The sequence below is a fragment of the Lucilia cuprina genome, chromosome 6 (assembly GCF_022045245.1).
Source record: "Lucilia cuprina isolate Lc7/37 chromosome 6, ASM2204524v1, whole genome shotgun sequence".
Lineage (NCBI taxonomy): Eukaryota > Metazoa > Arthropoda > Insecta > Diptera > Calliphoridae > Lucilia > Lucilia cuprina.
In genome coordinates, this window is record NC_060954.1 from 47,748,910 (window position 1) to 47,762,024 (window position 13,115).

At 26.2% G+C, this 13,115-nt stretch overlaps 1 protein-coding gene across 6 annotated transcripts in view; it reads right to left on the reverse strand.

The window, feature by feature from the left end:
- Positions 1 to 2,034: 2,034 nt before the first annotated feature.
- The window catches only part of LOC111684067 (homeotic protein distal-less), a 73,627-nt gene continuing 62,546 nt past the window's right edge, over positions 2,035 to 13,115 (reverse strand). For 4 of the 6 annotated variants that reach the window (XM_046954757.1, XM_046954756.1, XM_046954754.1 and 1 more), the window contains 4 exons: positions 4,229 to 4,373; positions 4,019 to 4,123; positions 3,596 to 3,806; positions 2,035 to 2,158 (listed from right to left, as the gene is read on the reverse strand). In XM_046954757.1, coding sequence (XP_046810713.1) covers positions 2,140 to 2,158; positions 3,596 to 3,806; positions 4,019 to 4,123; positions 4,229 to 4,373 — 480 coding nt within the window. In that variant the 3' untranslated portion in view covers positions 2,035 to 2,139. Of the gene's footprint in view, positions 2,159 to 3,591; positions 3,807 to 4,018; positions 4,124 to 4,228; positions 4,374 to 13,115 lie in introns of all 6 variants that reach the window. The other 2 variants (XM_046954758.1, XM_046954755.1) reach the window with 1 other exon arrangement.

Genomic DNA, 13,115 nt, shown 5'->3' on the forward strand with positions numbered 1-13,115 from the left:
AACTGAACTAGAACTGAACTAGAACTGAACTAGAACTGAACTAGAACTGAACTAAAACTGAACTAGAACTGAACTAGAACTGAACTAGAACTGAACTAGAACTGAACTAGAACTGAACTAGAACTGAACTAGAACTGAACTAGAACTGAACTAGAACTGAACTAGAACTGAACTAGAACTAGAACTGAACTAGAACTAGAATTAGAACTGAACTAGAACTGAACTAGAACTGAAATAGAACTGAACTAGAACTGAACTAAAACTGAACTAGAACTGAACTAGAACTGAACTAAAACTGAACTAAAACTGAACTAGAACTGAACTAGATCTGAACTGAACTAAAATTGAACTAAAACTAAACTAAAATTGAAATAAAAATGAACATGAACTGAACTAGAATTGAACTAAATTTAAACTAAAACTGAACTAGAACTGATCTAAAACTGAACTAGAATTGAACTAGAACTGAACTAGAACTGAAATAGAACTGAAATAGAACTGAACTAGAACTGAACTAGATCTGAACTAGAACTGAACTAGAACTGAACTAGAATTAGAATTGAACTAAAACTGAACTAGAACTGAAATAAAAATGAACAAGAACTGAACTAGAATTGAACTAAAACTGAACTAGAACTGATCTAAAACTGAACAAGAAATGAACTAGAACTGAACTAAAACTGAATTAGAACTAAACTAGAACTGAACTAGAACTGAACTAGAACTAAAACTGAACTAGAACTGAACTAGAACTGAACTAGAACTGAACTAGAACTGAACTAGAACTGAACTAGAACTGAACTAGAACTGAACTAGAACTGAACTAGAACTGAACTAGAACTGAACTAGAACTGAACTAGAAATGAACTAGAAATGAACTAGAACTGAACTAGAACTGAACTAGAACTGAACTAGAACTGAACTAGAACTGAACTAGAACTGAACTAGAACTGAACTAGAACTAAACTAGAACTGAACTAGAACTGAACTAGAACTAAACTAGAACTGAACTAGAACTGAACTAGAACTGAACTAGAACTGAACTAGAACTGAACTAGAACTGAACTAGAACTGAACTAGAACAGAACAGAACTAGAACTGATCTAGAACTGAACTAGAACTGAACTAGAGCTTAAATATAACAGAATTAGAACTGCCCTAGAATTGTACTGCAACTAAAACCGAACAGACCCTGAACTAGAACAGGAAAGAACTGTATTAGAAATTAAATAGAACTGCAACAAGAGACACGTAAAAATAGTAAGTAATAAGTTTAGTTTTATATTTTTTTGTATAGTTTTATTTAATTTTTTATTTCATTTTAATTATTTTCATATAGGGTTTTGTTTTTTTTGCTACATTTTATTTTGTTTTTAATTGTAATTCATTTTATTTTTAAACATTTTAATTTTATTTTATTTTTTTGTTAAGACAACTTTTTTAAGATCATCAGCTGATTTTCAATTCATGTTTATTTTGTTTTTTTTTATAATATTATTAATATAAATTACAAAAAATTATTATAAATATTTACAAAAAAATTTATTTATTTTTTAACTCAAAAGAAATGCTTGTTTAAAAACAATGAGGAATGTTTTCTTTTTTTTTAATTATTTTTTTTTAATTTTTATTATTATTTAATTATTTTTTTATTATTGTATTTATATTAAAGTAAATTGTTTTATGTCTTACATAAAAATTATATTTAAAACTTATTTTATAATTTATATTATTATTATTTTTTTATAGCTAATTAATTCAAATTTTATTAAAAATAATAATATTTAATAATAATAAAAAAAACATCTGATTATCAAATTTTATTTTAAATTTTTATATTAAAATAGTAAAAAAAAACTTTTTTTATACAAGGTGCACTTTTTTACACACACACATTTTCTTTCTTTTTTAATTCATACAATTTGTTTAGGCATTTTCCTAAAAAAAATAAACAATCAAAAAAAAAAAATAATTATTTTAAAATTACACTTTTTTTAAATTACTTTAGTTTAACTTTTGTGTTTGTGTTTTTTGTTTTGTAATTTTTTAATTAAAATTTAATTAATATATATGCATAGAATTATCTATAGGATCGGTTTGGTAAAAGGTTGTTGTGGTTAGAGTAGAAGGAGGTGTTTGTTAAACCGCTGGCCATACCCTGGAAAAAGAGAGGGAGAGAAAAAGAGAAAATTTTTATTAATAAAAGTTTATTAAATATTTTTTTTTTTAAATAAATTATAAAGAAATGTTTAAAGCTTTTATTTAAAAGTAGAAAATAAACATTATAGCTAAAGAATGCTTTAAGCTTTATATTGCACAACGTTTTGTAAAAGCTTTTGTTGCAATATGATTCTAAAGTTCAGCACTAATCAAAGCTTAAAAGCTTATAATTAAAAAATGTAGAAATTTAACATCCAAGTTCAAAAAAGCTTAAAGCTTTTTTTGCCAAATGTTTTTTTAAATGATTTTGTTGCAATGTGATTCAAAGTTTAGCAATAATCAAGAGTTCAAAAGGTCATAATTCAAAGCACATGTTTCTATAGAGAAAACGAAATTTTGTAAACTTAAAATGTATAAATTAAACATTCAAGTTCAAAAAACTTTAAGCTTTATATTGTTAAATGTTTTTTGAAAGCTTTTGCTGAAATATGATTAAAAGTTTAGCAAGAATCGAAAGCTTATGAGTTCAAATTCCAAGCACACGTTTCTATAGAAAAACCGAATAATTGTAAACTTTTAAAGCTAAAACTTCACAAGATCACAAGCTTAAAAAAGCTACTTAATATTCATTGCTTAAAAGCTTATATGATTGAAAAGTTTAGCACTAATCAAAAGCTTAAACGTTTATTACTCCATTCACAAGTTTCTATCGAAAAGACGAATGTGTGTAAACTTTCAATTGCTAGAATTTATAGTACACTTGTGTCTTTATAATAAAAGCTTTTAAAGATCGCTAGCTTGAAAAAAGCTAATTAAATGTTACATTTTATTAGCTTTTTTATCTTTAAACACAAATTTATCTAAAAACAAGAGTGCATAACAGTTCAAAAGCTCATTGTTGGTAAAAAGTTTATAATCGCATAAAAGCTCATAACCGTTGAGAGGTTTAGCTCATAACCAGTTTATCTTAAAACAAAAGCGCATAACCGTTTAAAAGCTGATTAAAAACTTTGAAAAAGCTTCAAAGTTTGCTTTAAAGTTCACAATCGCTTTAAAGCTTATAACAGTTAAAAAGCTCTTTGCTTAAAGACTGTTTAAAAACTCATTATTTTAAAGGTAATGTTTCTGAAGAAAAAAAAACTAACATTCGTAAACTTTAAATAGTTCAAACATTTAGCAAACCACTGGCTTTATCACAAAAGCTTTTAAAGATTGAATAAAGCTTCCAAAAGCTTATATGTATATTTACTACCAAAAAACTATAAGCTTTGAGAGATATATTTGAAATTATAAAGCTTTTGCTTTAAAAGCTAACAATCACATGGATTAGTTCTTTTAAGTGAAAATCACAAGAAAAAAATGTTTGTTTAAAAAGCTTTAAAGCTTTTTTTTCGATAATTTTATTTGTGTAATTAATTATAAATAGTTTACCTACGTTAATAACGATGGATTTGTTTCTGGCTGATACCAGTATTGAGGTACATAACCGCCCATTTGTGGTGGTGGATTATGATGATGTGTTTGCGGATGTGACGCTGCTGGATGAGGTGGTTGTGGTGTCATTTGCGGTGGTTTATGATCAATCCAATGTGGTTTTTGATCCCATGGCGCTTGCGTTGGCGGACTTAATCCCGTTGGTGGAAATTCTATAAAGAAAAAAAGAAATATACGATTTATGAGTTTATGATGAATAGGAATTTTATGCAGCTGAATAGCTTTAACTAAAGCTGAATAACAGCAGCATTAAGACGATTAAGAAATTTAATTGATTTAAACAATATGAAAGCTTAAGGGGTTAGAGCAATTTCTTAATGCTTATGTGTATAATTAGGTTTTTATTAAGCTTTAAAAAACTTACCGGGTGATAATTCAGATACAGGCGTACTTGAAGGCGTCGGACTATGTCCGGGAGGTAGATAATGTGATGGTGAGCCACTATTTGAACCGCCACCGTTATTACCGCCTAAAATTAGATAATTTAAAAGGAGTTTTTATAATAAAAATATAAAGAAATATGTCAAGTTAAAAGTTATGTTGAGTTGGGTTTGTGAGAAACGTTTTTACTTACCACTATGCATATTTTGATTGGGACTATGTTGACCAGGATTTGGACCACCACTGCCCAAGGGCATGCCACTACCTTGACCAGGACCCTGGGCGGCTTTCATCATTTTTTTGTACTTTGAGCGACGATTTTGAAACCAGATTTTAACCTGCAATTAGAAAAAAAGCATACACACTTGTCAGTTACAATTATTTAAATCTTTATATACTTAAATATATAAACTTGTCATGGTAGTTGTATGATTCCAAGCCACCATATTATTCATAATTGTGTTTGGCCAGTGATCAATGTTGGTGGCAATTTTATTTTTCTTCTAATTTATAGTTAATTAAAGTTAATTTTATAAGTTTTTAAATAGGTTTTAATAAACACTTTAGCATTCTATTAAAAGCTTTATGTTAAAGCTTTTTTATTTTGCCTTTAACAACTCATTCATGAGTTGTTCCAACCAATGTAAACTAATATCGTGTTATGAACAAATTTGTTAAGTAGAAAATTTATTAACAATCATCTTATTCTTCTTTTTAATACAAAATACATTATGTTTAATGTTAATTTTTAGTTAATAAAATTATTAAAAACACGACAGCTTTAATGTTATTGCTAATTTATAACAGCAACTTTATTTAAAACTTTAGCTTAAAAGCTGAATCATTAAAATGTATTAACGATACCAGCAAAAACTTGATAATGTTTAGCTTTTAATTGCCACTTACATATTAACATACTTTTCAATACAAATTACATATCTTTCTGCTTACATAGAAGTACTTATATAACGTCTTATTAATAATGTGTTTTAAAAAAAATACTTTTAAATTCATTCAGTCAGCTTCTAAGTGATGGTAATCAGAAGCTGTATGCGTTTTTTTTTTCTTTCGCACTATTTACATTGACAGTTTTTTTCTAATTACTTGTAAGCGTTTGCGCTAAGTACTTGTCTGTAATGACATCGCCATGATAAGAAGTTATTGTAATGAAAGTTTTTGCTAGGATATTAAATATGTAATAAATAACTTAATAATTTCTTTGCTGAATTAGTTTTGCGCCAGCTGAATGGTTGAAAGGTAAAGTTGTATGATTAGAAAACATCTTCAGGCTTTCAAATATATGCAATTTTTATAAAATATTTCTAAATTTCTTTAGCTGAATTAGTTAAAATGCAGCTGAATAACTGAAAAGTAAAGCTATATGATTCGAAAACATCTCTAGGCTTTTAAATATGTGAAAATTTTATAAAATATTTTAATAATTCTTTAGCTGAATTAGGTAAAATGCAGCTAAATAGGAAACATCTCCAGGCTTTCAAATATGTGAAATTTTACATATTTCTTTAGCTGAATTAGGTAAGATGCAGCTGAATAGCTGAAAAGTAAAGCTATATAGTTAGAAAACATTTACAAGCTTTCAAATATGTAAAATTTCAATATTTCTTTAGCTCAATTAGGTTAAATGCAGCTGAATTGCTTAAAAGTAAAGCTATATGGTAACAAACATCTCCAGGCTATCAAATATATGAAATTTCCAAATTTCTTTAGCTGAATTAAGTTGGATAAAGTTGAATTGCTTAAAAATTAAACTGAATCGTTTAAAAACTTTCACTATAAGTATAAGTTAAAAGTTATTCAAATATTGCATTATTTTATCAGCTGAATTAAAGTTTTTGCAGCTGAATAGCTAAAAACTGCAGCTGAATAGCATTTCTTGTAGCTGAATAACAAAAATTTGCAGCTGAATTTAGTAAAAATCTTAAATAAGTTTAACAAACATACAAATTTATCTTTAGAATCTCTTTGTTTTTTAAACAAATCATGTTGCTGAATAGTGTATTTTATAGCTGAATAGCTTGAAATTGCAGCTGAATGGTTAGAAATCATGAGGAGGACTATAAATATAAAAAATTCACACAAAAAGTTTGATATTTTCTTAGCTGACTCATGTTTTTTGCAGCTGAAAAGGAAATTTTTGCTGAAATGCTAGATATCTAATAGAAACTAAAAATTTTGCTGAATAGCTTAATATTTTCTTAGCTGAATACAGAATTTTGCTGCTGAATTGCAAAAAATTTTAGATGAATAGGATTTCTAGCAGCTGAATAGGAAGAACATGCAGCTGAATTTATAGAAATTATCAAAAAAGTTTGCTAAACCTAGAAATTTCTCTATAAAATCATTTTTTAAATGTAAACAAAGTTGCTGAATAAAATATTTAAAAATTAGCTTCAAAATATAGCTGAATTGTAAGAAATCCTATAGATCGTATACAGCTTCCTTAATAGCTTAATATTTTCTTAGCTGAATAAAGATTTTTGTAGCTGAATGCCTAAAAATTTTAGCTGAATAGGATTTTTAGCAGCTGAATAGGCAAAATAAGCAGCTGAATTGATAAAAAATGTTAAAAAAGTTTTCTAATTTAAAAAATTCTTTATTTTTTTTTAGTTAACAAGTTGCTGAATAGGTTTTTTAAAAGCTAAAAAGCTTAAAAATTTCGCTGATTTGTTAGAAATCTAAGGAAGGTTTATAGAAACGCAAAATTTTGCTGAATAACTTAACTGAATACAGTTTTTTGCAGTTGAATTGCGAAAACCTGAATAGAACTTCTTGTAGCTGAATATGAAAAGTGTCCAGATGAATTGATTAAAAACATCGAAAAGATATGCTAATCTAAAAAAATTGTTCAAAATTCCTCCTTATTTGTGGTTAATAATGTTGCTGAATAGGATTTCTTAAAGCTGAATAGCTTCGAATTTTAGCTGAATTGTAGGAAATACAGTTCTATTGCAGCTGAATTGCAAAAATTTGTAGCTGAATAGGATTTCTAGCAGCTGAATTGATTAAAATTAAAAAACAAAAAAGTTTTAAAACAAATTTGTAAATAAATTCTCTTATCTGTTGTTAATAAAGTTGCTGAATAGAACTTTAAAAAGCTGAATAGCTTGAGAATGTAATTGAATTGTTAGTAAACATAAGCAGAGTTCTTGGTCTTGTCTCTCTATTTACAGCAGGAACATCCAAATTAGCAATAAGATACATTGATCTTTATATTCTTTCTAATGAAACTGAAAATAAACTTGTTATTTTATAATCATCAAGTTTGTTTTATTTGCTTTTAGTTGTATTTACTTTTTATTTCATTATTAATGTAATTATGTTTAGAGTTGTTGCTGTTAAAACAATAACTGACATTTGAAAATAAAAGCTGCTCTTGTTTTATATCTTTTAAAATAATGATTAAAGAAACAAACGAAGTAATAATAATTTATGCTATTTGCTACTTAAAGCAAAAGTTTGTTTGTTATATGCAAAGTATGATATCTTGTTTTTTCACTTCATATCTAGATTGTTTTGAAAGTGGTTTTTAAAGCGAAAGTGGTTATTTTTTTGATTGAAATGGATAGAAAAAATAGTGTAGAAAAAAAATACAATAAAATAACTTAAAACAACAAAATGACTGAACAACTTCATCACAAAATTAACAGTAGCTGTGTGTATGTTTTTCTATTATAAATTATATTTTATAACTGATTTTAATGGCTTCCTGTCATAATAAGAAAAAGTTGTTAATATAAGATTTGTTTAAGATGATACTATAGATATTTATGAGTTTTTGTTTTTTTTAGAAAACAGACTTTAGATAATTTTAGCTGGGGAATCCCTAGAACATTTTAAAATATTTTTTCTATTTTTTTAAATTTATTATTTTAAATTTCCCATAAAATGCAAACTTTATTAATATATTAACAAATATTCCCACGTTTTAGACATAAATTTTATATTAAAAACTTTAGTTAGTTAATAACTATTACACTAATGTGTCATAAACATTTATCACCATATATATTTGGTTTTTAAAACTTTTTATAGTTTTCTTATTTAACATAAACACTTGTCATTTAAATTAAAACTAAAAATTTACAATTTTTATAGGCTTAACTATTACAATAACAAAAACATGAAAAAACTATAACAAATTGCTTATTCAAGCAAAACTAACTTAAATTAATATTGGCTAATATATATAGCTAAACTAAAAAAAGTGGTTAACACACAAATTTAAAACAACTTTGTAGTTGGCCATTTACTTTTAGGGGCCTAAAATGTCTGCAGCCTTTAACGTAAAGCAATCAAGTGCAATGTTTTTATTAATTAATTATGATTTTTTAACACTTAAACTAATTATTAGTGGTGTACAAATAAAACTATTCAGCTAACTGCAGGCACTGTCACAAATACATAAAAAATATAAATTATTAAAATTTTAACAATTATTCCATGAATTAACGTAATTCAGCTAGCTGAATAGCTAAGAAAAGTAGAAAAACTAAAAGAAATATAAAATTTCTTAAAATTTCAAAAAGAAATTTTACAATTCAGCTAGCCGAATAAATAAAAATATCAAGATTTTTGCAATTCAACTAAATTGACTAAAAATTTAAATTTTTTTCAATTATTTACAGAGGTTTTGCAATTCAGCTAGCTGAATATGATTTTTCTCAAAGAAATTTGCTAGAAATTTACTTTTTCTATAATAAAAGCAAAATATTTTGCTATTCTGCTGAATAAGATTTTTATGAAACAAGTTTGATTAAAAATTATATTTTGTTAAATTTTAAAAGAAATTTGTTTTATACAGCTAGCTGAATTAGAGTTTTATTAAAGAAATTTGCTTAAAAATGAAATTTTCTATATTTTATTAAACTATGATAGCAATTTGTTCTATTCAGCTAGCTGAATATGAATTTTTTCAAAGAAATTTGCTTCAAACTTAATTGTTTTGCAATTCAGCTAGCTGAATAAGACTTTAATGAAACAAGTTTACTTAAAACATATATTTTTTTAAATTTTAAAAGAAATTTTGTCTATTCAGCTAGCTGAATATGATTTTTTTTTAAAGAATTTCGCTTAAAAATGAAATTTTCTACAATTATAGCAAGATATTTTGCAATTCAGCTAGCTGAATAAGATTTTTATGAAACAAATTTATTTAAAAATTATATATTCTTCAATTATAAAAGAAATTTATTCAATTCAGCTAGCTGAATAACACTTTAATTAAAGAATTTAACAAAAATGTAAATTTTCTACAACTATGATGTGATATTTTGCAATTCAGCTAGCTGAATATCATTATTTCCTTTCATAAACTTAAAATTTGCATAATTTTTAAAATTTTCAAAAAATTTGATCTATATTCAGCTAATTAATATTAATATTAAACAATTTTTTATAAAATAACACATTTTTATGTCGTAAACTATTTACTGGCCTTTGATTGAACTCATTCAGCTAGCTGAATAAGCTTTACAAAATCATTTTTAACTTAGAAGCTTTTATTGAAAGCTAAACAACTACAAAACATCTATACTTTCACATTAAACAAAACATCTGTTCTTTCAATTTAAATTTTGTCTTTAATAAAGCAATAACATTTGTTGGAAATGTTTTCGAATCCTTTATAAACATTTTATAATGCATATGTTTTCAAACGGAAAGTAAAAGTGTATACAGCCCCGCATTTCGCCAATATGTCAATAATATGTCATTTATTACAAAAAAAAAAAAAAACACTTTCAATTACAAATATTATTAACAAAGAAAAATAAACAACAAAGTTAAAAGAAAATTAGCATAGCTGCAACAATAACATCCTTTTTTTAACCTACACTTTTGCTCATGTTGCGAATACAACTGCTGCTGTTGCTGCTGCTGTTGTTGTTGACCAACAATTGAAAAGTTATGAAGCTTGTTTTTCGACTTGATCACTCACTTGATTCACTCATTTCCTTTAACATGTCAGTTGTTATAATTTATGTCGTGTTCTTTTTTTTTCCTCTAGCTTTATTGTTGTTTCTAGTTCTTTAGTTTTGTTGTTGTAGATGTTGCTTAACAGATTACAGACATTTATGACAGGTCTTAAGACAAGACTTGCAAGTGTTTTTTTTTTGTTGTTCAAATTTATTGTTTTCGCATTCATTTTCTTCTTTTACTAGTTTATAATTTATGTTTAGATCTCAGGGGTATTTAAAGTGTAAAAAACCACTAAAGAAGCTTTAATGTGTCATATAGTTTACCAACTGTTTACCAACAAGTAAGGTTGTTTATCAACTCACTTGTTCGATTTTTATCTTAAAAGTTTACTATTCAGCTAGCTGAATTGGCTAAAAGCTAAACCTTTTAATTAAGCTTTTATTTAACATTTATGTTAATATTTAGCTGTATTCAGCTAGCTGAATTGCAGTATTTTCTACTGTTTACCTAGTAAAGTTGTTTTTCTTTATATTTGTTAGATTTTTAGCTTTAAATTTGCTATTCAGCTAGCTGAATTAGCTAAAAGTAAGCTAAACCTTTTTATTAAGCTTTTAGCTTTTATTTACTTTAATATTTTGCTATATTCAGCTAGCTGAATTGTAGTAATTTTTACTGTTTAAAAAGTTACCTTGTTTTTCTTTGTATTTGTTAGATTTTTAGCTTTAAATTTGCTATTCAGCTAGCTGAATTAGCTAAAAGTAAGCTAAAACATATATTTCACATTTATGGTAATATTTTGATATATTCAGCTAGCTGAATTGTTTTAGTTTTTAGCCGAATATATTACAATTAAAGGAAATCTTTAAAGAAGTCTTAAATTTGCTTTATAGAAGCTTTTAAATGCTCTTCAGCTAGCTAAATAATACATTTTTGTTGTAAATTTAAGGATTTTAAAAACTTTTAAACTTTTCTAATCTATTGATATTTTTGTTATTCAGCTAGCTGAATTGCAGTTTTTCATAGCTGAATACGTTACAATTATAGAAAACCTTTAAATAAATCTTAATTTTGCTTTATAAAGGCTTTTTAATGCTATTCAGCTAGCTGAATAACGTATTTTTGTTATAGATTTAATGATTTTATAGTCAAATTTTCTAGTTAAAAGATATTTTTATTATTCAGCTAGCTGAATAAGTAAAATTTAGGAAAATTTTAAATTTCTTAAAAAAATGCAAAAATTTGTTTAAAAACGAAAGTTTTAAGAAAAAATTTTAATATTAAAAAAACAAAATTTGTTTTATGTTTTAGCTTAAACACCAACAACAATTGAATTTATTAAATAAAACAAAACAATGTATATTTGTAACAGCAGCAGCAGCAGCAAGCAACAACATGTTGTCGGTGTTTTGCTTTGTAAGCAAAAAAATGTTTTTAAAATACCAGTGCAAAATTTACAGCAACAAAAACAGCAAAAGAAAAATGTTAAGCTGCTGTTGCAAAAAGAATTTATGAATGAAAACTTTTAACAAGAGTTTTGAATCTTTTCAACAACCAACAACAACAACAGCAAAAGCAACAACAATCAAAACGTCTTTTGTTGCACATAGTTTTGGTCTCATTAAAATTGCCAACAAACGGAAGACGTTCAAACTAGCTTAAAAAGGGTCTTTCTCTTTGGATCAATTTCCAACAGTCAGGGAAAACAAATAATTCTCATTATTACTTGGCTGTAAGCACACAGTGCAACATATTGTCTATTTTTCAGCGTTTAAGCCATAAATTTATTAACAACTTTTTTTTGAAAATTTTAACTATTTTGCTTTTTTCGTATTTCCACTTCTTTCTTGCATCAAAATACCAAAAATTGTTTATAACTACTATTGTTTTTGGTTATGGCAAAAAGGCGTTCGTTTGTTGTTAGGTCGTCTATTAACTTCAGTAACTATGGCTTTTGGTAAATATTTGTTAAAGTATTTTTTTCTTTATTTCCATATTGTTTTTGGTAACAATTATTAATGTGCTGCATAGCTGCATGGTACGTTGGTTAAGTGAATGATGTATGTGTGTTTTTTTTCGTGTTCAGTTTTGCATACAAAGGAGACAAAAGTTTTTCACATATTTGAAGGGATGGAATCGTGTCTCGAGTTCTCAGAAAACTAGTTACTAAACAACTTTCATGTCAACACTATTCTACTCTACACTAACGATACGCAATAAGCACTCCTTTCAGATTTATTTCGCTTCTGCTTTTATGCTCTTTAATAAACACACAAGTATAAACATGAGCAAAATGATTTAAAGAGCTAATATGAAACTCTCTGCGGCACACTGCTCTAATGCAATGAAAGTCTACAGAGATTAAAACATTGAGATCTCTAATAAGTTTTTCTTTGTATATAACTGCTTGCTGCTTACTGATCAAACTTGTTCCCTTAAAGAATACTTTCTTTTAAACCTCCTGCTTATTATCAACATTCTTCTTTTACAGAAAACATATTTTTACATTAAACGTATACACTCGTCTAACAAATAAAGTCATTATGCATTTAGCATAAATTCCTCTCAAAAAAATAAAAAAATAACACTTAAAACAAGAAAATGATTTACAATCTTAGTGGCGCTTGAGAAATATTACAAAATAATTTATTTCATTTTTAAAAGATCTTCTTTTTCTTTGCTTAAACGAGTTAAAAGAACAAGCATTAAAAACAAAGATAAGTGTAAAAACTAAGAGGTAATTTTTCATATAAAGGACAAATAGAAACTACTAAAGATTTTCAACTTCAAAATAAACTAAAGTAGAAATTTGAGTTTCAAAGATACTTTTGAGAATTATGCAAAATTTTATGGGTTACGAAGGGACGAGACTACTTAAAGCTAATTCTTGACATCAAGTTTGATCAATGATTTCCAAAGTATTCCATCAGGACATCTATTTAAGTTCTAGTTCAGTTCTAGTTTGGTTCTAGTTCACTTCTAGTTCAGTTCTAGTTTAGTTCTAGTTTAGTTCTAGTTCAGTTCTAGTTCATTTCTAATTCAGTTGTAGTTCAGTTCTAGTTCAGTTCTAGTTCAGTTCTAGTTCAGTTCTAGTTCTAGTTCAGTTCTAGTTCAGTTCTAGTTCTAGTTCAGTTCTAGTTCAGTTC